The 21,017-nt window shown below is 54.8% G+C and overlaps 3 protein-coding genes across 3 annotated transcripts; 2 read left to right on the forward strand and 1 right to left on the reverse strand.

Annotated features, from left to right (window-relative positions):
* Nucleotides 1-341: 341 nt before the first annotated feature.
* EAH_00007490 (hypothetical protein, conserved) lies at nucleotides 342-10,765 on the forward strand (the record flags this gene model as incomplete). The annotated part of the gene is made up of 18 exons (XM_013395855.1): nucleotides 342-1,226; nucleotides 1,563-1,747; nucleotides 1,995-2,148; nucleotides 2,356-2,466; nucleotides 2,658-2,723; nucleotides 3,115-3,735; nucleotides 4,064-4,114; nucleotides 4,569-5,179; nucleotides 5,635-5,717; nucleotides 6,175-6,418; nucleotides 6,778-7,111; nucleotides 7,470-7,967; nucleotides 8,187-8,726; nucleotides 8,920-9,038; nucleotides 9,321-9,521; nucleotides 9,712-9,829; nucleotides 10,039-10,164; nucleotides 10,580-10,765. The coding sequence occupies 18 exons, from the start codon at nucleotides 342-344 to the stop codon at nucleotides 10,763-10,765; spliced, it is 5,133 nt and encodes a 1,710-aa protein (XP_013251309.1).
* A 2,288-nt stretch (nucleotides 10,766-13,053) lies between these two features.
* Nucleotides 13,054-15,852, forward strand: EAH_00007500 (U3 small nucleolar ribonucleoprotein protein MPP10, putative; the record flags this gene model as incomplete). The annotated part of the gene is made up of 1 exon (XM_013395856.1): nucleotides 13,054-15,852. The coding sequence occupies one exon, from the start codon at nucleotides 13,054-13,056 to the stop codon at nucleotides 15,850-15,852; it is 2,799 nt and encodes a 932-aa protein (XP_013251310.1).
* Nucleotides 15,853-15,860: 8 nt separating this feature from the next.
* EAH_00007510 (hypothetical protein, conserved) lies at nucleotides 15,861-18,433 on the reverse strand (the record flags this gene model as incomplete). The annotated part of the gene is made up of 3 exons (XM_013395857.1): nucleotides 15,861-16,080; nucleotides 17,163-17,315; nucleotides 17,928-18,433. 3 exons carry the CDS (start codon nucleotides 18,431-18,433, stop codon nucleotides 15,861-15,863), a joined length of 879 nt encoding a protein of 292 aa, XP_013251311.1.
* Between the last annotated feature and the right edge of the window lie 2,584 nt (nucleotides 18,434-21,017).

The following is a 21,017-nucleotide window of genomic DNA, read 5'->3' on the forward strand; positions in this document are numbered from 1 at the left end:
TTCTCTAGCTGCAACAGATACACAGCAGCAGCGTGTCAGCAGCAGCAACTTGAAAACTGCAGCAGCAGCAGCAACGGGAGTAGCAGCAGCAGCAGCAGCAACAACAACAGGAGCAGCAGAGCAGCAGCCGAGTCCTCTCCTTGCTGATCCTGCCAGCTGCTGCGGGTCTTCTGCCTCGCAGCTCCAGGCAGCATCGCCCGTGCAGCAGCATCTGCAGCAGCAGCAGCATCTGCAGCAGCAGCAGCATCTACAGCAGCAGCAGCAGCCTTTGCTGCTGCTGCTGCTGCTGCTATTTGTATTCCCCGCTGCAGCGCCCCGTTAGATGACAATAGGCTGTTGCAATGCAGCAGCAACAGCAGCAACAGCAGCAGCAGCAGCAGCAGGCCTTTGGGGCTGACCTGCCTCCCGACTACAGGCAGAAGGTAGCAGATTCTCTTGGTTTGCATGCAGACGGTAACTACCAAGCTACCTGCTGGCTGCTGCAGCAGCAGCAGCAGCCGCACTTGCAGGCGCTGCTGCAGTGGCTGCTGCACCCCTTTGCGGTGTTTCCTCCGTTGTCTGTGAAGTGCAGCACGTTCGCGCTCCTGCAGCAGCAGGAGCAGCAGCAGCTGCAGCAACAGCTGCAGCAGCAGCAGCAGTTTTCTGCTGCAGCAGAAGCAGCAGCAGACGCTTATAGACGCTTTGATGAGGCAGCAAAACTCGTTGCCCTGCAGCTGCTGCTCGAAGCTGTTAAAACCTCCTGGAGGGCGACATGGAAGGAAGAGCAGCAGCTGCTGCTGCAGCAATCGGTGCTGCAGCTGATACAGCAGCCTACGGGGCAGCAGCAGCAGCATGACCTGTCGTTGCTTCCTCCCGCAGCAGCAGCAGCAGCTGCTGCTGCTGCAGTTAAGCAACGCGTGCATGTACCTACCTTCTCGCTGCTGATGAAGGCGTCGCAGTGCTTAGCAGCAATGTGCTGCTGCAGCAAGACCGGAGCAGCAGCAGCAGCAAGCACCAGGCAGCTGCTGCTGCAGCTGGCTTCAGGGGCCACTGGCCTCTCTATTCCTGCGTTGCTGCAGAGTGTGGAGTTGAACGATCCCACAGCAGACACGCAGCAGTTTGCTGCTCTCGTGCAGCAGCAGCAGAAGCAGCAGCAGCTGCTGCCTCCACCGCAGCAGCAGCAGGCTTTTGTCTCTGCATGCCTCTTCCTCGGTCTTCTCTTAGAAATCTTGCTGGAGCTCAATGAGGTATGCCCTCCTTACTAGCTAGCTAGCTAGCTAGCTAGCTAGCTCGTAGTTAGCTAGCTAGCTGGTGGTTAGCTAGCTAATTTGATCCTTAGATGCTGTGATGCAACGTGCTGCTGCAGCTGGGACCCTGCTGCTGCTTCTGCTCCGCGCCCTGTTGCTACTACTGCTGCTGCTGTTTTGCTTCTGTTGCGCCCCCCATTGCTGCGGCTGCTGCTGCTGCTGCTGTCTGCCCTCTGCCCCACTGCATTTCTGCTGCTGATGCCTGCCTTGCTGCTGCTTTTGCTGCTGCTGCTGCCTCTGATGCCTTTCCCGCTGCTGCTGCTGCTGCTGCTGCAGGAGAACAACACTTTGATGGGGAGTCTGCAGGGGAAGGAGCGGCGGCAGGTCGCTCAGGCCCTCCACAAGGAGTTAAGCAGCAGCAGCAATTTGCTGCTGCAGCTTTCTCGATGCTTGCTGCTGCTGTTCTCTGCGGATCCTGCTGCTCGTTCCCGCCTGCAGCCTCTCGCCCTTGACTGTATCAGGTCAGCAGCAGCAGTAGCAGCAGCAGCAGTAGCAGCAGCAGCAGTAGCAGCAGCAGCAACAGATGCTGCAGTGATAGTTGTTGAGTACTGAGGATAGCGTGCTGCAACAGCAGCAACAACAGCAACAGAAGCAACAACAAGAGCAGCATCAACAGCAGCAGCAGCCTCTCTGCCTTTTATCGAGTAATTGCATTTTACTTGGCTTACTCTTCCGCTGCCTCTGCTTCTGCTGCTGCTGCTGCTGCAGGTGCCTGGCTGCAATTGGAGATGTTGCTGCAGTGCTGCGGTGTCTCTGCTGCTGGGGCCTCGGGGGTGTAGAGTTTCAGGGAGCAGAGGGTTTGCTGCTGCAGGCCTTCGATGTTGTGAATGAACGCCTTGTTAGAAAAAAGCAAAAGAAACAGGTCAGCCCCCAACAACCTGCTGCTGCTGCGGCTGCTGCTGCTGCTGTTGCTGCTGCTGTTGCTGCTGCTGTTGCTACTACTACTTGCGTCGTTGCTGCTACTTACGCTGCTGCTGCTGCTCCTTGTGCTGCCTTTGCTGCGGTTTCTTGTGCATCTGCTGCACCTTACGCTGCTACTGCTGTTGCTGCTGCTGCTGGTTTGCTGCAGGCAATTGAAGGTGTAAGCGTTGAGACTGCAACAGCATTTTGCTGTCTCCTTCTGCAGTCTGCTGCCTCTGTCTTGGCGCTCCCCGTAACAGGCGAATTCGTAGAAGAGGAAGTAAGCGTGCATGCAGCCTGCTGCTGCTGCTGCTGCTGCTGTTGGCGCTGCTTCTGCTGCTGTTGGTGATTCTTCTGCTGCCGTTGGTGCTGCGGCTTCTGCTTACGGGGCGGCTGCAATTTCTGCTGCTGCTGCAGCGGCTGCTGGTGTTAGGGAGCGCGGGCCGTGTGGGGTGTGGGGTGTCTCTGCAGCTATTTGCAATGCAGCTGCTGGTCGCCGGTCTCCTAAAGAATTTCATTGAGAACTGCGGCGACTACGTGAGTTACTGCAGCATATGCTGCTGCTGCTGCTTCTGCTGCATTTGCTGCTGCCTGTGCTGTTGCTGCTGCTGAAGCTTCTGTCCCTGAGCACAACGCCTGCAGTCAACTGTCTCCTGCTGCTGCTGCTGCTATCGCTGGTGCTGCTGTTGCTGATGCTTCTTCCTTCCTTGCTGGTGCTGCTTCTGGCTTTGCTTATGCTTCTTGCATTGCTACTTCTACTGCCGCTGCTGCTGCTGTTGCTTTTGCTGCTATTCCTTTTTCTGCTGTTGCTGTTTCTTTTGCCGCGTCTCCCCTTTGCTGCTGCTGCTGCTTCTGGCGTTGCCGCTGCTGCTATTAAAACTGCTGGCATGCGCTGCTGCTGTTGCTACCGCTGTTGCTGCTGCTGCAGGTGCTGCGCAGCTTCGACCCCGCAGTAGTGGGGGCCCTCTTAAACAGCGGCGTGCTGCGAGTGGCTCTGCATCCCTCAGTTCGGGTTGCATGCAACGGGATTGCTGCTGCTGCTGCTTTGCTGCGGAAGCTTGCTGCTCTTGGCCTTGTTTCTGAGGACCCCGCATCGCCGCAGCAGCAGCAGCAGCAGCCGCAGCAGCAGCAGCAGCAGCAGCAACTGCCGCAGTGGCTGAACGTCCCCGCTCTGCTGTCGGTCACCTTCGTGCGGTGTCTCCGTGTTGGAGACCCACAAATTGTGAAGCTGCTGCAGCCTGCTGCTGCTGCTGCGCTCGACTCTGTTGCTGTAAGGCTGCTGGAGACAGCAGGGGACAGTGCAGCAACAGCAACAGCAGCAGCAGTAGCAGCACTAGCAGCCCGGCGCCAGGAGCTGCAGCAGAAGCTCCTCGCCCACCAGCAGCAGCAGCAGCAACAGCAGCAGCAGCAAGAAGAACAAGAGAAACAGCGCATGCAGACAAAGCAGCAAGATATGCTGTCGCAGCTAAGGGCTCTTGAAGCTGCTCTCAGGGCCCTTGAGGCAATGCAGCCGCTGCCGCTCCCCTCTACTGCTAATTGGGTGCACACTGTACGTACACCACATCTGCATATACACCCCAGCTGCATATACACCCCAACTGCATAGACACCCATCTGCATATACACCCCAACTGCGTATACACCCCAACTGCGTATACACCCCAACCCACACCCCAACTGCATATACACCCCAACTGCATGTACACCCCAACTGCATATACGCCCCAACAGCAACTGCACCTTTCCCTGTTAAGAAGTGCAGCTCTCGCTGCATTTCTTCGCCCTAGGGAGTGAAGGGTTCGTGTTGCTACTGGTGCTGCTACTGTTGTTGCTGCCGCTGATGCTGTTGCTGTTGCTGCTGCTGCTGCTGCTGACAGGTCGCCATGTACGCGGAGGCGGAGGATGCAGTCGCGAGGGATTCGTCGGATGTGAGCTGCAATGGAGCTGCGCGAGTTTGCTGCTGCTGCTGCAGCAGTAGCTGCTACTGTTGCTGCTGCGGTTGCTGTTTTTCCCGCTGCAGCTGGAGCGGTTCTGCTGCAGTTGCTGCGTCCCTTGTTCGCGTTTGCTGCTGCTACAGCTACTACAGTTGCTGCTGCCGCTCCGATAATAGGCTGTTGCTGCTGCTGCTGCTGCTGCTGCTGCTGCTTGTCTCAGAATTTCCCCGCGCGTTTCGCTGGCCTGAAGTCCTCTGCGCTTTTGGGTCTAACGACGCTCATCGGCCTCTCCCCTGCTGCAGCAGGTTTGCCCAGCTGCTGCTGCTGCTGCTGCTGCTGTTGCTGCTGTTGTATCTGGTGCTGCTGCCGCTACTGATGCTGCTGGTGTTGCTGCTGCTGCTGCTGCTGCATGTGTGGGGTGTTGGTGTTTTGTGTTTATGGTGTAGAGGCGACGACGGCGTGGACGGAGGAGGTTTGTCAGCAGCTGCTGGAGTCTCCTTTGCTGCTGCAGCGGCAGAACAGCCCGGATTCGTTGCTGCTGCAGGTGCTGCGAGCAGCAGCAGCATCAAAGCCGTACGAGTTAATGGATAAGAGCCAGCCTCTTTTGTTTCCTTCTTGTATTCTTTTAGATGGCTGCTGCTCTTTTGTAGAGGCCCAGGTGCAGCGACTAAAGAGCGCATGCTTGACAGCAGCAGCGGCGCAGCAGGGCAGCGCAGCAGCAGCGGCAGCAGCAGCTAGTGCGTGGTTGCTGCCGCAGCATGCAGCAGAATCCTCTTGGCTGCTGCGCCTCTGTCGGGTGTTTGGGGGCCTCGTTAGAATTCCTTTCTTTGATGCTACCCGTGCTGCTGCTGCAGTTCAGGCTGCAGAGCGCGCGAAGGCAGCAGCAGCAGCAGCACGCAGCGCTGAAGCAGCAGCAGCAGCATTCAGTAGCAGCGGCTTGTCCTTACATGACTACTTCTTAGAGATAAGGCGGCTAGAGTTCGTCTCTGGGGCTGCACATCTTCTTAGATATTCGCCGCCTTTAGATATTAAAAGTGTGCTGGACCTCCTCTTTCAGCAGTAAGATGCTGCTGCTGCTGCTGTTGCTGCTGTTGCTGCTGTTGCTGTTCCTGGATCTGTTGTTGCTGCTACTGGTTCTATTGCTTCTGTTGCTTCTCCTGCTGTTGCTCCTGGTGCTGCTGTTGGTGGTGCTTGGGCTGCTGCTACTCCTGTTTTTTCTGCTCTTCGTCCTGCTGCTGTTGCTGCTGCTGCTGCCGGTTTTTGCTGCATGTTGCGGATGGATCTGCTGTTCATCTCATGTTGAGGCTGTTGCTTTGCTGCACCTGTCATTCACTCCTCATCATGTTGCTGCTGCTCTCGCTGCTGCTGCTGCTGCTGCTGCTACTATTGCTGCTGCTGGCCTTTTCAACAGTCATAATTCTCTCTTCCATTCCCCCTATGTGCGTTTGCTTGTGCGTGTGCTGTTGCTGCTGCACTTGTTGCTGCTATTGCTGCTGCTGCTGTTGCTGCTGCAGCATTCTGTCTAGCGAGAGCGCTGCTGCGCAGGTCGAGAATGTCTGGTTTTACCCTCTAACTGCAGCGCAGCAGCTGCACTTGTGTAAGCGACGAGCGCTGCAGACATTAATTTTAATTGCAAGTGCTGCTTCAGAAGGGCTGCAGCAATATCTCCCGCTGCTGCTGCAGCACGTACAAAGCAAGATGCAAGAGACAACAAATGAACAGCAGGTTAGCGCCGTCCTACGCATGCTCAGCTGTTGCTCCTCTGCTGCTGTTCTGCTGCTGCTCTTACGCTGCTCCTCTGCGGCAGCCCTGCTGTTGTTCTGCTGCAGCTTTGCTGCACTGCTGCTGTGCTGCGAAGGGCAGTCTTCGTGATGCAGTTGCTTATTTGTTCCCATTGTTGCAGCAGCAGCGGGTGCTGCTGCTGCTGCTGCTGTCGGTGCTGGCGCGAGTGTATTGTCTGTGCTGTTGTGGTGTTGCTGCTGGTTTGCTGCAGCTGCTGCTGTCGGAGCGAGGGCTGCTCATGGAGGCGTTTGTTTCGCTGGTATCTGCAACAGGGATATACGCGCTGCAGCAGCAGCACACGCTGCCGCTGGTTGAGCCGTTTGCTGCTGCGCTGCGGGGGCTGCTAGAAGAGGTGGAGCAGCAGAAGCAGCAGATTCTCTCGAGAGATACAGATGCTGCTGCTGCTGCTGCTGCTGCTGCAGTCCTACCACCTACAACAGGTCTTGTCTTTTATTTATTTGGAGATGTACGCAGACAGCAGACTTCACAAGAAGAAGAAGAAGCTGCAAAACGAAGGTGAGATGCGGATGCTGCTGCTGCTGCTGCTTTTCCTGCTGCTGTTTCTGTTGCGGCTTTTCCTGTTGCTGCTGCTGCTGCTTTTTCTGTCGCTGCTGCTGCTGCTGCTTTTTTTGTCGCTGTTTCTGCTGCTCCTTTTCCTGTTGCTTGTGCTGCTGCTGCTTTTGCCGTTGTCGCTGCTGCTGCTTTTCCTGTTTCTGCTGCTGCTTTTCTGTTGCTGCTGCTGCCGGGTGCAGACGCTGCGAACGGCGTCGTTTTTGCTGCAGTGACAGCGGTGTCTGCAGTTGTTTTTGTTTCTTTTGCTGCTATCTCTGACGCTCTTGCTGCTGCTGCTGCTGCTGCTGCTGCTGCTGCTGTAGGAGAGCGTTGGCGCGGGTGCTGTCTTCGTTAGAAAGTTCTATCAAACGGACGACGGTGCCCACAGACCCTGGAGCTGCTCGCGCTGGTGGTTATATTGTTGAGTGCAGCAGCAGCAGCAGCAGCAAAGTGTTGCAGTCAGAGGGCGGCTTCAGCGGGGCAGACGAAGCAGAATTAAGGAAGCCATTCCCCCAGTGTCTCCATGAGCTGCTGCTGCTGCAGCAGCAGCAAAAACATCTGCTGCCCAGGAGACATCCCCTCGCAGCCCTTGTCACCAACTTGCTGCCAAGCCTCTTCGAATTCATATTTAGACTGCAGCAGCTCTGGACTGAGGAAGTTAGTGTTCCGCTGCTGCTGCTGCTGTTGCTGCTGTTGCTGTTACTGGTGTTGCTGCTGCTGCTGTTGCTGGCGCTGCCTCTGATGGTGTTGGTGTTGCTGTTGCTGCATGTGTCGCTGATGCTGATACTGCTGCAGTTGGTGGTGCTGCATATATGTTGCTGATGCTGCTGCTGCTGTTGGTTGTTGCTGCAGCTACTGCTGTAGTTGCTGCTGCAGCGTGACGGGTGTAGGGGAGTGGGTTGCTTCGAGCGGGGTGTTTATGTTTGTCGTGGAATATCTATCCTGAGTATCTGTTGGCCTGACGCACTTGCTGCTGCTGCTCTTGCTGCTGCTGCTGCTGCTGCTGCTGCTGCAGGTGAATCCTGCTTTATTCCCCTACCTGCAGGAGCTGCTAGAGCCAGGGACAGATGAATACTTAGCAGTGCAAGGAAGCGTCTCTTCCTTAGCAGGCGACGCCTCTGCCTTACCTCGGGCTGTGCTGCAGACTTTCCCCTGCAGCAGCAGCAGCAGCAGCAGCAGCAGCGGCAGCAGCAGCCCGAGCCCGAGCAGCAACAGCAGCAGCAGCAGCAGCAGCAGCAGCGGTATTGGGGAGAGAGAGAGCGCAGTGCTGCTGACGAGGAGACACTGCTACCACTTGCGTACACTTGCATATCGGCTTGCTGGCACTTGTGCTGCAGCAGCAGATGCTTTTTATTTGCTGCCTGACTTAGGAGAGAGGCTGAGAAGCGCTCTGCTGCTGCCGCTGCGACAGAAACTCCCGCTGCAACACGTAGAGCAGCAGCTCCGCTTCTTCTGGTCGCTAGTGCTTGATGCAGAGACACTGCCCCCACAGCCCCCTTACCCGTCTCAGCAGGTGAGCATACACCCCAAGTGCAGCAGCTGCTGCTGCTACTAGTGCTGCAGCAGCTGCTGCTGCTATTAGTCCTATTGCTGCGGCTACTAGTGCTGCAGCAGCTGCTGCTGCTACTAGTCCTATTGCTGCGGCTACTAGTGCTGCTGCTACTGGTGCTGCTGTTTGTGAAGTATGTAGCTTTAGGTATTGTTTTTGTTTGTTGCTGCTGTTGCGCTGCAGCTGCTGCTGTTCTTTGTAAATGAAGGTTTGCTGCCGCTGCTGCAGCGGCTGCGGGGGGAGTGGGCAGCAATAGCAGAGACAAAGAGGGCGTTGGAGAGCAGCAGCAGCAGCAGCAGCAGAGAAGAAGAGAGGAGACTTGGGGTGTACTTGCAGCGTGTCTACGCCATCAGCAACGTAGGAGAAGTGCTGCTGCAGCAGATCGGCTCCTTGCTGCACCACAAGACAAGTTCTGTCGTTGCTGCTGCTGCTGCTGCTGCTGGCAGCAGCAGCAGCGGGGCCAAGACCCCACCAAACAGCTTTGGAAGTCTACAAGCAAGTGCTGCTGTCTCCGCCTCTCCTGCAGAAGATGAGGAGACACCTGCGTGCGCCCGCCAGGACAGCAACGCCAGCCTCCCCAGCAGCAGCAGCAGCAGCAGCAGCAGCAGCGCAAACGACTTGCGGTTAGGGGTTTACTACAACGCTGCTCTCTTGCAGCCTCTTGTTGCTGCTGTTATAGAGATACAGCGCTGGCCTATACCCACCCTTATACATCAGGGACATGTGAGAAGCTGCTGCTGCTGTTGTGGCTGCTGCTGCTGCTGCTGTTGCTGCTGTTACCGTTGCTGCTGCAGCTTTTTCGGTGTTGCCAGCAGCAAGCGCGAATGTCCTTATCTTTCATTGTTGTCTCATTCGCTTTGCTGTCGCTGCTGCTGCTGTGCTCTTGCTGCTTCTGCTGCTGCTGCTGCTGCTGCAGGCTGTGCTGCGGGCTGTGGGGAAGACAATAGCGAAGCTGCCTCCACCTATCCCCGCGAGTTTGCTGGACTTATGTTTTATGAGTGTCTCTCAGCTTGTCTCTTCATACTTAGATGCGGTGTACGTACACCGCATGAGTTGCTGCCTTCATTGCTACTACTGTTCCTGCTGCCCACCTGCTGCTGCTGCTGTTGCTGTTGCTGTTGTTGCTGCTGTGACTCTTGCATTCCTTTAGGCTGCTCCTTCTGCTGTTGAAACGAGTATCTGCGGCAGCTGTTGCTTCTGTTGCAGCTGCTGCTTCTGCTGCAGCTGCAGGAGACAGTCACATTATCTTTTTAGGTGCAGCAGAAGCAGCAGCAGCAGCAGCACCAGCAGCGGCTGTTTTTTTGCGTTGTGGTTTAGGCATTTCGATCCCCTCGCATTTGGCGGTGTCTCGCTGCAGCAGCAGCTGCAACAGCAGCTGCAGCAGCAGACGCAGCAGCGGGAACAAGGCAGCACCCCGCTGCAGAAGTATATATCAGGGGCAGATGTTGCTGGCAGCGGAGCCTCTTTGCTGCTGGACTTCACTGGCAGCATCTACCAACTCCTCAGCGCCCTCGTAAAGTGAGCAGCAGCAGCAGCAGCAGCAGCAGATGCAGCAGCAAGAACAGCGGCAACAAGACAGCGCAGGCAGCTCACACCAAAGCAGATGCATAGCAGAGCAACTGCTTGCGTCTCCTTCGATTCTATATATATTGTGCAATCGTTACTGCTGCTGCTGCATTTGCTGCTGCTGCTGCTGCTGCTGCTGCAGGGCCACTGACGCGAAGACAAAAGGCGGCGACAGCACAACGGCGACGAAGCAGCAAGTAACGGCTTTGATAAGCGATCCCAGGATCGCTGCAGTTCTTAACCTCTTCCGCCCTCGAGAGGTGCTTCTGCTGCTGCTGCTGCTGTTTTTGCTGCTGCTGCTTCTGCCACTGCAGCTACACCTCGTTAGTTGCTGCGGCTGTTTTAGGGGCAGCATGCTGAAGCTGTTATCTGTGGAGAAATGGAATTGACGCACAAACTTGCTGCTGCTGTGCTGCTGCTGCTGCATTTGCTGCTGCTGCCGCTGCTGCTGCTGCTGCTGCTGCTGCAGAATAGTCAAGCATGCTGCGACGGGTGGATGGAGGAGCTGCTGACGGGTTTGTTGGAATCTGATACAAAGGACGTCAAATTTATTTTAAAGAGTTTCTTACAAGACAGCAGCAAGGAGTTGCTGCAGGTAAGATGCTGCAGCGGCTGTTGCTGTTGTTGCTGCTGCTGCTTCCGCTACAGCTGCTGCTGCCCTTAGTGGCGTTCCTGCTGCAGCTACACCGGTTGCTTCATCGGCTGCTCGTTTGCTGCTGTCTTTTTGTGTGAGGTGCTGCACGTTGCCCCCCTTTATTTCTGAATGCGGTTTGCTGCTGCTGCTGCTGTTGCTGTTGCTGATTGTTGTTTTGCAGAGGCAGCTAAGTGGCGTGAAGGCTTAAGAATATCATAGGCGTTTCTTTCAATACATTTGCTGTTGCCCCAGCAGCAGCAGCAGTTGCTGCTGCTGCCGCTACAACTGCAACAGCAGCAGCAGCACCTGCAGCAGCAACAGTTGCTGCTAAGGCTCTCCCTCCTTGGCCTTTATCTCGAATTGGTTTCAATGCCAGCGTGCGTTTGCTGCAGAAGAACGAGGAGCTGCAGCAGCAACTCCGGTATTAGCTTTAGTTATAGCAGCTGCTGCTGCTGCACCTGCAGCAGCAGTGCCAGCAGCAGCTGCTGCCGCAGTTCGGGCAGCAGCAGAAGTAGCAGGCGCGTTTGCTGCTTCTGCTGCTGCTGCTGCTGCTCTTCTCTAGGCTACGATCCCCTCTTTGTGCAGCAGATTGCTCGTCCGAAGACTGAAGGCTGCTGCCCCACAACAGCAGCAGCAGCAGCAGCAAGAACAGCAGCAGCAGCAGCAACTGCTGCTGTTTCCTTGGGGAAAGAATCTATTTTAAGAAGCGTCATTGGGTGTCTCCTCTGTAGGAAAGCAGCAAACTCATTTGCTGCACTTCGTGCTGAAGTAGGGGGCCCCCCTAAACCCTCACACTAAAGGACTTCATAAGGGGGCCCCTAGGGGCCTCCTTGGGGTCAAGTAAGGGTCTCCTAGAGGCACCTGGGGGCCCCCAGGGGCCCTTACGGGGCCTCCAGGGGCCCTTAGGGGGCCCCCAGGGGCTCTAAGGGGGCCCCCCATAGGGTTTTTGTAAGGGCCTTATAGGGTTCGTTGGGGCTGTCTGCGAGTCTAGTAGGGGCCCCCCTAAGGTCTAGTAAGGACCTCCTAGGGGCCCCTGTGGTTTCTTTGGGGCCCCCTAGGGGCCCCCTTAGGGTCTAGTAAGATTATTATCCGCTGTATAGGCCATTAGGGGGCCCCTTAGAGTCTACTAAGGGTCCCCTAGGGGCCCCCAGGGGAACCCCTTGAGCCTACGGGAGCCCCTGGGGGCCCCCTTTGGCTTTGCTGTGGGCGTAGTAAACTATGAAGACCCGTTGGGGGCCCCCTTAGGGTCTAGTTAGGGCCCCCTAGGGGCCCCAGTTGATCTCTAGGGGCCCCCAGTAGGGGCCCCTTCTGGGTCTAGTAAGGGCCTTGTGATTGGGGGCCCCTATGGCTGCCTGAAGCGAACTCGTTGTCTTCGTCTTTGTTTTTCTTTGTCTTTGTTTGTTTGTTTTGATTGTCTTGGCTTTACTTCTGTAATAAAGCTGCTGCTGCTGCAGTTAGCTCACTGCCCCTGAAGGGAGCGCTGCTGCTTGCTGCTGCAGTTTGCTGGTGGTGTTTGCTGCTGCTGCTTGTTGCTGCAGCTCGTTGTTGCTGTTCTGCTGCTGCTGCTTGCTGCTGCTGCTTGCTGCAGTAGGTTTTGTATGGCCCCACTGGTAAAGCTCTTCTAGAAGAGCAGCCAGGTGTATATACACTGCACGCCTTTGAGGTGTATGCACAACAGGGAGAGACAACACTATAAGGGGGTCTTCCCAGAGCAGCAGCAGCTGCTGCTGCATTACTGCTGCAGCTTCTGCTTTGATGCAGCTTCTGCTGCAATGCAGCGGTAATGCAGACCCTTGCATAAGGACAGCAGCAGCAGCAACAGCAACAGCAGAGCTGTAGCCCATGCTCCAAGCAGCAGCAAGCAGCAGCAGCAAGCAGCAGCAGCAGCAGCACTAAAGCCACTAGAGACACTTCAGCAGCACAGCTGCGAGCAGTTCAGGCCTCTAAACCCTAAACCCTAATCTCTAAACCCTAAACATCAGACCATCAGCAATAAACTATAAACCGTACACAGCAATACAGAACCCTAAACCGTCAAACCATTAAACCCTAAACCCTTAAACCACTAAACCCTAAACCCTCAAACCATTAAACCCTAAACTCTTAAACTACTAAACCCTAAACCCTCAAACGAATAAACACTAAACCCTCAAACCACTAAACCCTAAACCCTCAAACGAATAAACAGTAAACCCTCAAACCACTAAACCCTAATCCCAGCGCTTCGTCCCTCTGTCTGTCAGAAACCACCGGAGCAACATTAGCCATTATACAGGACAGATGATTTACTGCCTTCCCTATTACACTCGCTGCTGCTGCTGCTGCTGCTGAAGCTGCTGCTGCTGCGGCTGCAGCAGCATCTGATAGCCCCACATAGATCTGGTGATGCACATTTTGCATTTATCTCCTTCTATCTTTTTTTAAAAATTAAGAAATAGATAATTGAAGAAGGTTTCCCTTATTAACCCTCGGCAGCAGAAGGAGCAGCAGCAGCAGCAGCGCGTGGGGCCCCCGGACTGGCTGCGGGGCTGCCGCTGATGCTGCTGCGCTGCTGCAGCAGATCTTGACGAGTTGCTGCTGCCTTCTGTACTAAATCCATTTGTTTTAACCTTTACTTCCTCCTTGCTGCAGCAGCAGCAGCAACGAGTCAAGCCTGAGACTAGCCCGGCCAGCAGCAGCAACGGCAGCGGCAGCAACGGCTGCAGCAACAGCTGCAGCAGCAGCAGGAAACTTGTGTGTGCGCTCTTCTGCCATTGTTTAGAGACAAAGGAGACAGGGGAGCCTTAAAGTTGTCTACCTCCATCTGCTGCTGCTGCTGCTGCTGCTGCGGAGCCCTGCCCTCAGAACGCAATGGGGCCTGCAGCGGCACAGGCGGAGGCCCCTGCTGCTGCTGCAGCAGCAGCAGCTGCTGCTGCTGCTGAGGAAACTCACCTGGAGGAGGTAGGGGAATGGCTTGCTGCGCTGCATGCAGCGCCAGCTCAGCTGCTGCGGCAGGAAGCAGCAGCAACAAACCAACGCCGCGCTCTAGCCCTTTGTGTATCTAGACTGCGGTGTCTTGCTGCAGCAACAGCAGCAGCAGCAGCAGAGGAGCAGGCCTCTTTGAAGGGACGCGGCGGAGCTCGTGCTGCAGTTGCTGCAGCGCAGCAGCAGGCCTACCTGCAGCAGCTACAAGACCTTGAAAGAGCGGTGTTGACGCCTGGAGATGCACATACACCCCAAACACTGCAGCAGCAGCAGCAGCAGCAACAGCAGCAGCAGCAGCTGAATATCGAACAAGTGTGGCAGCTGCTGGATGGCGAAGCTGCCCCTTGCATCCGCAGAGCGAAGAAGAGACTAAAGAAGGCGCAGCAGCTCTGGGGTGTCTCTGGGGCCCCCAAGAAGCAGAAGCAGCAACAGCATCAGGAGCAGCAGCAGCAGCAGCAGCAAGTGGTGCGGCAGCTGTTGAGACCGGAGGCCCTGGCAGCCCTTAACCTTGCAGCAGCAGCAGAAGAGGAGACAGAGCAAGGAGAGGAGGAAGAGGAAGAGACAGAAGAAGAAGAGACAGGGGCATCAGATACCGATGAAGACACTGCAGCAGCAGCAGCAGATGCAGCAGCAGATGCAGCAACTGATGTGTCGGAAGAAGAGGACGAAGAGAGTGACGGAGACACCCCACAAGCAGCAGCAGCAGCAGCAGCAGCAGCAGCAAGTGATGAGGAGACCGATTCTGACGCTGAAGACGACTTGCTAGCAGAGCTCGAGGAGGACGAGCAGCAGCAGCGGAAGCAGCAGCAGAAAAAACAGCAGCAGCAGGAGCAGCAGCAGCAGCAGCAGCAGCGGAAGAAGAAGGGACAGCATGAATTGGATGATGAATTTTTTTCTTTAGAGGAGATGCACCGCTTCGTTGAGGAGGCAGAGGAGGAGGAGAGACAGCAGCAGCAGCAGCAGCGCAAGAAGCAGCAGCGCAAGCAGCAGCAGCAGCAGGAGGAGAGTGAAGAAGACAGCGATGATGAGGAGGAAGCAACAGCAGCAGATTTGCTGCTGTATGAAGGCATCGACACTGCAGCAGAACCCCTCCAGTCCCTAAGCTACGAAGCCTTATACGGCAAACGCAGTAAACAGCAGCAGAAGAAGCAGCAGCGCAAGCAGCAGCAGCAGCAGGAGGAGGGGGAGGAGGAGGAGGAGGGCGCCGAGAGCAGCAGCAGCAGCAGCAGCAGCAGCAGCGGGGAGGAGGAGACAGATGAAGAGGGCCCTGGGTTTGAGAGTGTAGGTGCGCTTGATGCTGAAGACAGACGCTTAGAAGAAGAGCTCAACCGCCTGCAATCTCTGATGGAGGAGGAAGACAAAGAAAGACAAGCAATGAAGCAGCGCCGCAAACAGCAGCAGCAGCAGCAGCAGCAGGGGGAGACAGACGAGAGCAGCAGCGAGGACGAAGAAGCGCTTGCTGTTGAACCTGCGGATGCTGCTGCTGCACGTGATCGGAGCTGCCGCAAAGCTCGGGCAGCAAGTGCAGCAGCAGCAGCAGGAGGAGGAGGAGCAGCAGGAGCATCAGGAGCAGCAGCAGAAGACAAGTCTTTAGCTGCACTTGCTGCTCGTGTTGAGGCTCTTGAAGATGAATTAATAGCAGCAAAGAGCTGGGAGTACACCGGAGAAGTGTGGGGCCGTCAAAGAGACAAAGATGCTTTGCTGCAGCTCGAGGGCCTAACAATTCCCTTCTTATCTCAGCCGCAGCAGCAGCAGCAGGAGCTGCTGCTGCAGCAGCAGTCTCTGCAGCTGGGCGACAACGACGGCGACGACGAGGAGACAGCAGCAGCTGCTGCTGCAGCAGCAGGAGGTAATAAGGGTGCAGCAGCAGCAGCAATCAGCAGCATGATAGAGCGGATTGTTAAGGGGAGGATTGAAGCCTGTCTCTTTGATGATGTGCTGCGTCGGGTGTCTCCTTTGCAGCATCAGCAGCACGGGGGCAGCAACAAAGCAGGAGCAGCAGCAGCAGCAGCAGCAGAAGAAGAATTAAACTTAGAAAAACCAACTGAAGGGCTGGGGGATCTATACGCGCAGCAGTATAGAGAGCAGGCCTTAGGTGCTGCTTCGCAGCAGCAGCAGCAGCTAGACAAAGACAAGCAAGAGCTGCTGGAGCTCTTTGCAAAGCTTATGTATAAGCTAGATGCGTTAACTAACTACCACTTCGTGCCAAGACCTGCTGCTGCTGCTGCAGCAGCAGCAGCAAACAAGGACGGCCCAGCATCGATACGCGTGGAGGAGGCGATCCCTGTCTTCGTTCCCGACAGCAGCAGCAGCAGCAGCAGCAAGCCATCTGTGCCTATTACTCCGAAGACAGCAGCAGAGACAACAAGAGAAGAGAGAAGAGCAGCAAGGAGACAAAAGAAAGAGAAGAGACACAAGGAGTTGCGGCGCCGCATCAATGAAGGGGAGCTAACGCTGCAGCAAGCGCAGCAGAGACAGCAGCACTTGCAGCAGAAAAACAAACAAGCAAAACAAGAGAAGCAACAAAGGAGACAGACAGGTCTCACGCATGCAGAGGCCCTCAAGGAGCTGCGACAGGGACAGAAGAGGGTTAAGACAATACACCTGCTCGCCGATGCAGCAAAAGCAAGGAGACAAAAAGCCAGCAGCAGCAGCAGCAGCAGCAGCAAGAAAACGAATTCATGAGATACCGCTTAAATCTGCAGCAGCAGCACGAAGCCAGCACTGCTACCTTCTTTGGAAAGCCAACGATGCTTCGGTGCTGCTGCTGCAGCTGCCGCTGCTGCAGCTTCTTCTGCTGCAGCTTCTCCTGCTGCAGCTTCTTCTGCTGCAGCTTCTTCTGCTGCAGCTTCTTCTGCTGCAGCTTCTTCTGCTGCAGCTTCTCCTGCTGCAGCTCCTCCTGCTGCGGATGCTCTGCGTCCGCAGCAGCGCACCTCCAGCAGCAGCTGCAGCAGCAGCTGCAGCTGCTACTGGAAGTTGCAAGGGCAGGTGCCTCAGCTGCAGCAGCAGGAGTTGCTGCTGCAAGTCTGCTGCAGCGGAAGCTGCAGCAGACTTGCTGCTGTTGTGTTCTGGTGTAGAGTTTGTGCTGCTGTTGCGCATCTTCGACCGCAGCACTGGCGGGTAAAGGAGACGGAGGGAGACAGACAGAGCAGCATCTGCTGTTGCTGCTGCTGCAGCTGCTGTTGCTCAAGCAGCTGCAGCAGCAGCAGCAGCTGCTGCTGCTGCTGTGGCCTCCGTTTATTTGTCTCTCCCCCTACAGAAACAGGGGAACTTATTTAAATTCATTTTCTTGCTGGTCTGCTGCTGCTGCCGGTCTCTCTGCTGCTGTTGCTGCTGCTGTTGCTGATGCTGCTGCTGCAGTCTACAAACTAAGTTCCCCTACTGTGTCTTTGCTGCTGCTGGTCGTTAGCACAACCGTCAGTACCTAGCAGCAGCAGCAGCTGCTGCTGCTGCAGGTTAGCTTGAGCAGCGACACCAGCAGCTGCTGCTGCTGCTGAACTTGAGCAGCAGCAGCAGCTGCTGCTGATGGTGAGCTGTACGTACACTTCCCTTAGGTGCTGGCATCTGCTTTACTTCCGTTGCTGCTGCTACTTCTAGACTTTCTGCGGCAGCAGCAACAACTACTACTACTGCTGCTGCTGGATGCTTGCCTTATTGCTAGTGCTACGTCTGCTGCTGCTTACGCCTTCTGCTGCAACTGCCGGCCTTCTCTACACTACAGCAGCAGCAGCAGCAGCAGCAGCCGCTGCTGTAGCTGCTTCTGTGCTTCGCGAGTGTCGTGAATCATTAAATGTTAGAATTGCTGCAAAATATGACAGCCCTCCCTGTAGCTGCTGCTGCGGTTGCTGCCGCTGCTGCTGCTGCTGCTGCTACTGCAACTGCGGCAGTCTAGGCAGCAGCAGAGCAGCACTTCTGCTGCTGCGGATTGCTGAAGCAGCAGCACCGTTCAGGGGCCACACAAAACAAAAGGCAAAATGCCTCCAAGAAGGTACCACATCAACACGTGTAGTAACAGCAGCAGCAGCAGCTGCTGCTGCTGCTGCTGCTGCAGCTCCAGCAGCAGCAGCTGCTGCTGGAGCTGCTGAAGCAGCTGCTGCAGCAGAAACACCGTATGCCGCCACAGGCTCCCTCCAGACCTCCACTGCGCACTGCTCAAGCACAAGCAGCAGCAGTAGCAATAGCAGCAGCAGCAGGACGAGCGTCTGCTGCTTCTTCGCCTCCGCTGCTGCAGCCAGCAGCATTCGCGCTACGTGCAGTATAACAAAGCAATCCCTCCTGCTGCAGCTTGCTGCTGCTGCTGCTACTGCTGCTGCTGGTGTTGCTGTTCCTGTTGCTGCTGATATTGCGCAAGGCAACACCGCGGGGATATGCAGCTAGAAAGGACGGCTGCTGCTGCAGTTCCTGCTGCAGACGCTCGGCGCCAGCAGCAGGGAACTCCCAGCAGCAGCAACAGCAGCCGCTGCTGCTGCTGCAACGGCAGCTGGGTGCGCGATGTCCTGTTGCTTCAGCTCCTGCTGCTGCATCTCCTGCGGCTGTGCTTGATGCTGCAGCTCCTGCTGCAGCTCCTGCTGCATCTGCTCCTGCATCATTTGCTGCTGGAGTATTTGCCGCTGCAGCCCCTGCTGCATCTGCCGCCTTAGTATTTGCCGCTGCAGCCCCTGCTGCATCTGCTGCTGCTTCTGCTGCTGCATCTGCTGCTGCATCTGCTGCTGCAGTATATATTAATATCTATATCTCAAATGCCTTCTCCTCACTCTTACATGGGGGGCCTCATGCTATAGCTCTGCATTGGGGGGGCCTTCCCAGGCATGCCTGGGGCCCCCATGCCTGGGGGCCCCATACCTGGGGGCCCCATACCTGGGGCCCCCATACCTGGGGGCCCCATCATACTAGGTCTCCCTGCCCCCATTGCGAGGCCCCTGCCCATGGGGGCCCCAGGCATAGGGGGGCCGCCAGGCATAGGGGGCCCCCCAGCCATTGGGGCCCCCATGATACTGGGCCTTCCAAGGGGGCCCCCCATACCTGGGGGCCCCATCATACCTGGGGGCCCCCCCATCATCCCTGGGGGCCCCCCCATCATCCCTGGGGGCCCCCCCATCATTCCCGGGGGGCCCCCCATCATACCTGGGGGCCCCCCTAATATCCCTGGAGGCATACCTGGGGGCCCCATGATACCAGGTGCGAATGCATCAGGGCCCCCTGCCTGTTCTAATAATGCTTGTCTTTTAAGGTTTTCTTTGTCTTGTCTTTCTTTAGCTCTATCCATAAGCTCAGCAAGAAGGCCCATGATAGAAGCTAGTATATAAAGAGAAGCCCCAGCAAGCATTAAATAAAAAGATGTTGATATCTTTGGGAGGGGGTATTGCTGAGCTAATACTATCATGCGCCAGCATGTGTTTGTCTCCCACACCCAGTAGCCTCCAACAGCAAAGCAAAGGAGGCCCCCTAGAAACCAGCACGTAATCATAAGAAGAGCAGTCTTACCGAATATGAAGAACCATCCAGTACTAATAAGAGATAGGCCTCCAGCAAGTGCTAATACACCTAAAAGAAGTGTACATACATTTGATAGTCTCTTATAACAAGATAAACGGGTTGTTAAAGCATCCTGACAAGCTGAAGGGCATTGTGCAGCCCAAGATTGATATTGAGGGTTTGTTGTTTGCTGCTGACCCATCTGTACTGCATTTGTTATTGCTTCTGTACTTGTTGATAATCTCTGAGGCCAGGACACCATTACTCTACCCCCGTCAAAAGATATATTATATAGACCCCACTTCGTCTCCATATACGACTGGTGTTTCTCTTGACTTCTAAACATGTACCGATAATCTACAGCCTCGCTTGTGCGCCAGTCAGGCAAACACATTGCTGCTACACACCCCACAACCCCGCAGAAGCCTATCAAACAAACTAAGTACCACAGCGATGTTACAGCCTCAGGTACTTCTGGTTCTCGCGGCTTCGGACGACGCCGACCCCCTAAACCCATCTTCTCTTCTTTCTCAAAATCTTAAGCAGACAGACAAATAGAGACAGATATATATATATATATATATACAGATATATATATATATATATATATATACAGATATATATATATATATATATATAGACAGATATATATGCAGATAGATAGACAGATATACAGTTATACAGGGTTTGATAGATATATATATATATAATCTATAAAGAGAGAGAAGGTAGACTAGGGAGACAGCAAGAAAGAGAGACAGAGACAGAGACAGAGATAAAGATAAAGAAAGAAGCTTCAGTGCAGATTTCTAAATTAAAACAACCCCACCCAATAAACACACTTAGACCTACAGCTCAAATGTCTCTGAGGCTGAAGGCCTTCGGCAACAACTACAAAAAAGAGCAGAGATAAAAAAGATAAAAAGAGAGGCGGAGAGAGGAGACAGCACTACCTATAACAAATAGATAAATAAATAAATAAATAAATAAATAAATATAGGAAGACAAGAGAGACAGACAGACAGAGAAGCAATCCAGTACAAGAGGAGACGACAAAGCACAGGGTTTATGTTGCAGCAGAAATATAAATATAAAATATGCTTTTAACAATATCTTTAGATTTTATTTAACTCCTTTAAAGCATCTATACACCCCGCATATAGACAGAGAGCTGTACACACGCATCAAGCTGCTGTCGTCTGTCTAATCATCAACCCTATAAGCCTCTATCCCTAGAGGGTTTAGGGTTTAGGGTTTGGGGTTTGGAGGTGGGGAGGGGGTTGCAGAGACAACCGAGAAGATTGAAAAGAAGAACAAAGGAGACAGTAAAGAGACAGCAGCGCTACACCCAAACAAAACCGGCAAAGACGTTGTTAAGGAGACAGAGCTGTACGTACACTCCAGAGCTCCAAATAGAACACCGCCGCCGCATGGTTTCTGTAGACTGCCGTCTTGCTGCTGCTGCTGCTGCTGCTGCTGTTGTTGCTGCTGTTGCTGCTGCTGTTGCTGCTGCTGATGCTGATGCTGCTAACGGAGTAGAGGAGAAGAATGAAGAGGAATGTATTCGTGGCTGTTGCAGCAGCAGCAGCTGCTGCTGCTGCAGATGGGAGACAGGTTGCTTGCTGTCACTAGCAGTAGCAGCAGCAGCAGCAGCAGCTCTAGCTCAAAAGCACCAGCAGCAGCAGCAGCAGCGGTTGGGGGAGAGTTGCTGCGCACAGCAGCAAGATATGACTAGGGAAGAAATGAAAATGAAGAGGAAGGCCGGAGATAATTATTGTTGCTGCTTGTGCTGCAGCAGACCAGCAGCAACAGCAGCAGCAGCAGCAGCAGAAGCCGCTCAATAGAGGCGTCGATGCTGCTCAACAGCAGCAGCTGCTACAGCAATTGTTTAATGCCTTCAAGGAAGAAATGCAGTAATATAAAATGCAAGGAATAAAAGGGAACAAAGGCAAAAACTTCAGATGCTTGCTGCAGTTTTTGCTGCTGCTGCTGCTGCTGCTGCTGCTGCTGGACTAGCGATGGCGACCTGAAGAGCGAGGGCTGCTGCTGCCGCTGCTGCTGCAGCTTTTGCTTTTTGTGTTACTATAAAAGCTCTGTTGTCTCTAAAGATCTTCATTTATCTATAAAATAATTATTTAATTGCATTTAAACGAACCAGATATTGGGCTCCCCATGCCTGTGCAGCAGCAAAAAGACTGCAGCAGCAGCAGCAGCAGCAGCCTGTTGCATCGGGTTGCTGGGGGCCCCTCTGGGGGCCCCCCTTAAAGGCAGCTGAAGTGTAGATATGTGTTTATAAAAATTGTTGCTTTAGCTGCACATATACTACTAATTTCTATCTCAGCAGAAGCAGCAGCAGAAGCAGAAGCAGCAACACC

This window comes from Eimeria acervulina, genomic scaffold, assembly GCF_000499425.1.
Source record: "Eimeria acervulina Houghton genomic scaffold, Eah_scaff34, whole genome shotgun sequence".
Taxonomy (NCBI): domain Eukaryota; phylum Apicomplexa; class Conoidasida; order Eucoccidiorida; family Eimeriidae; genus Eimeria; species Eimeria acervulina.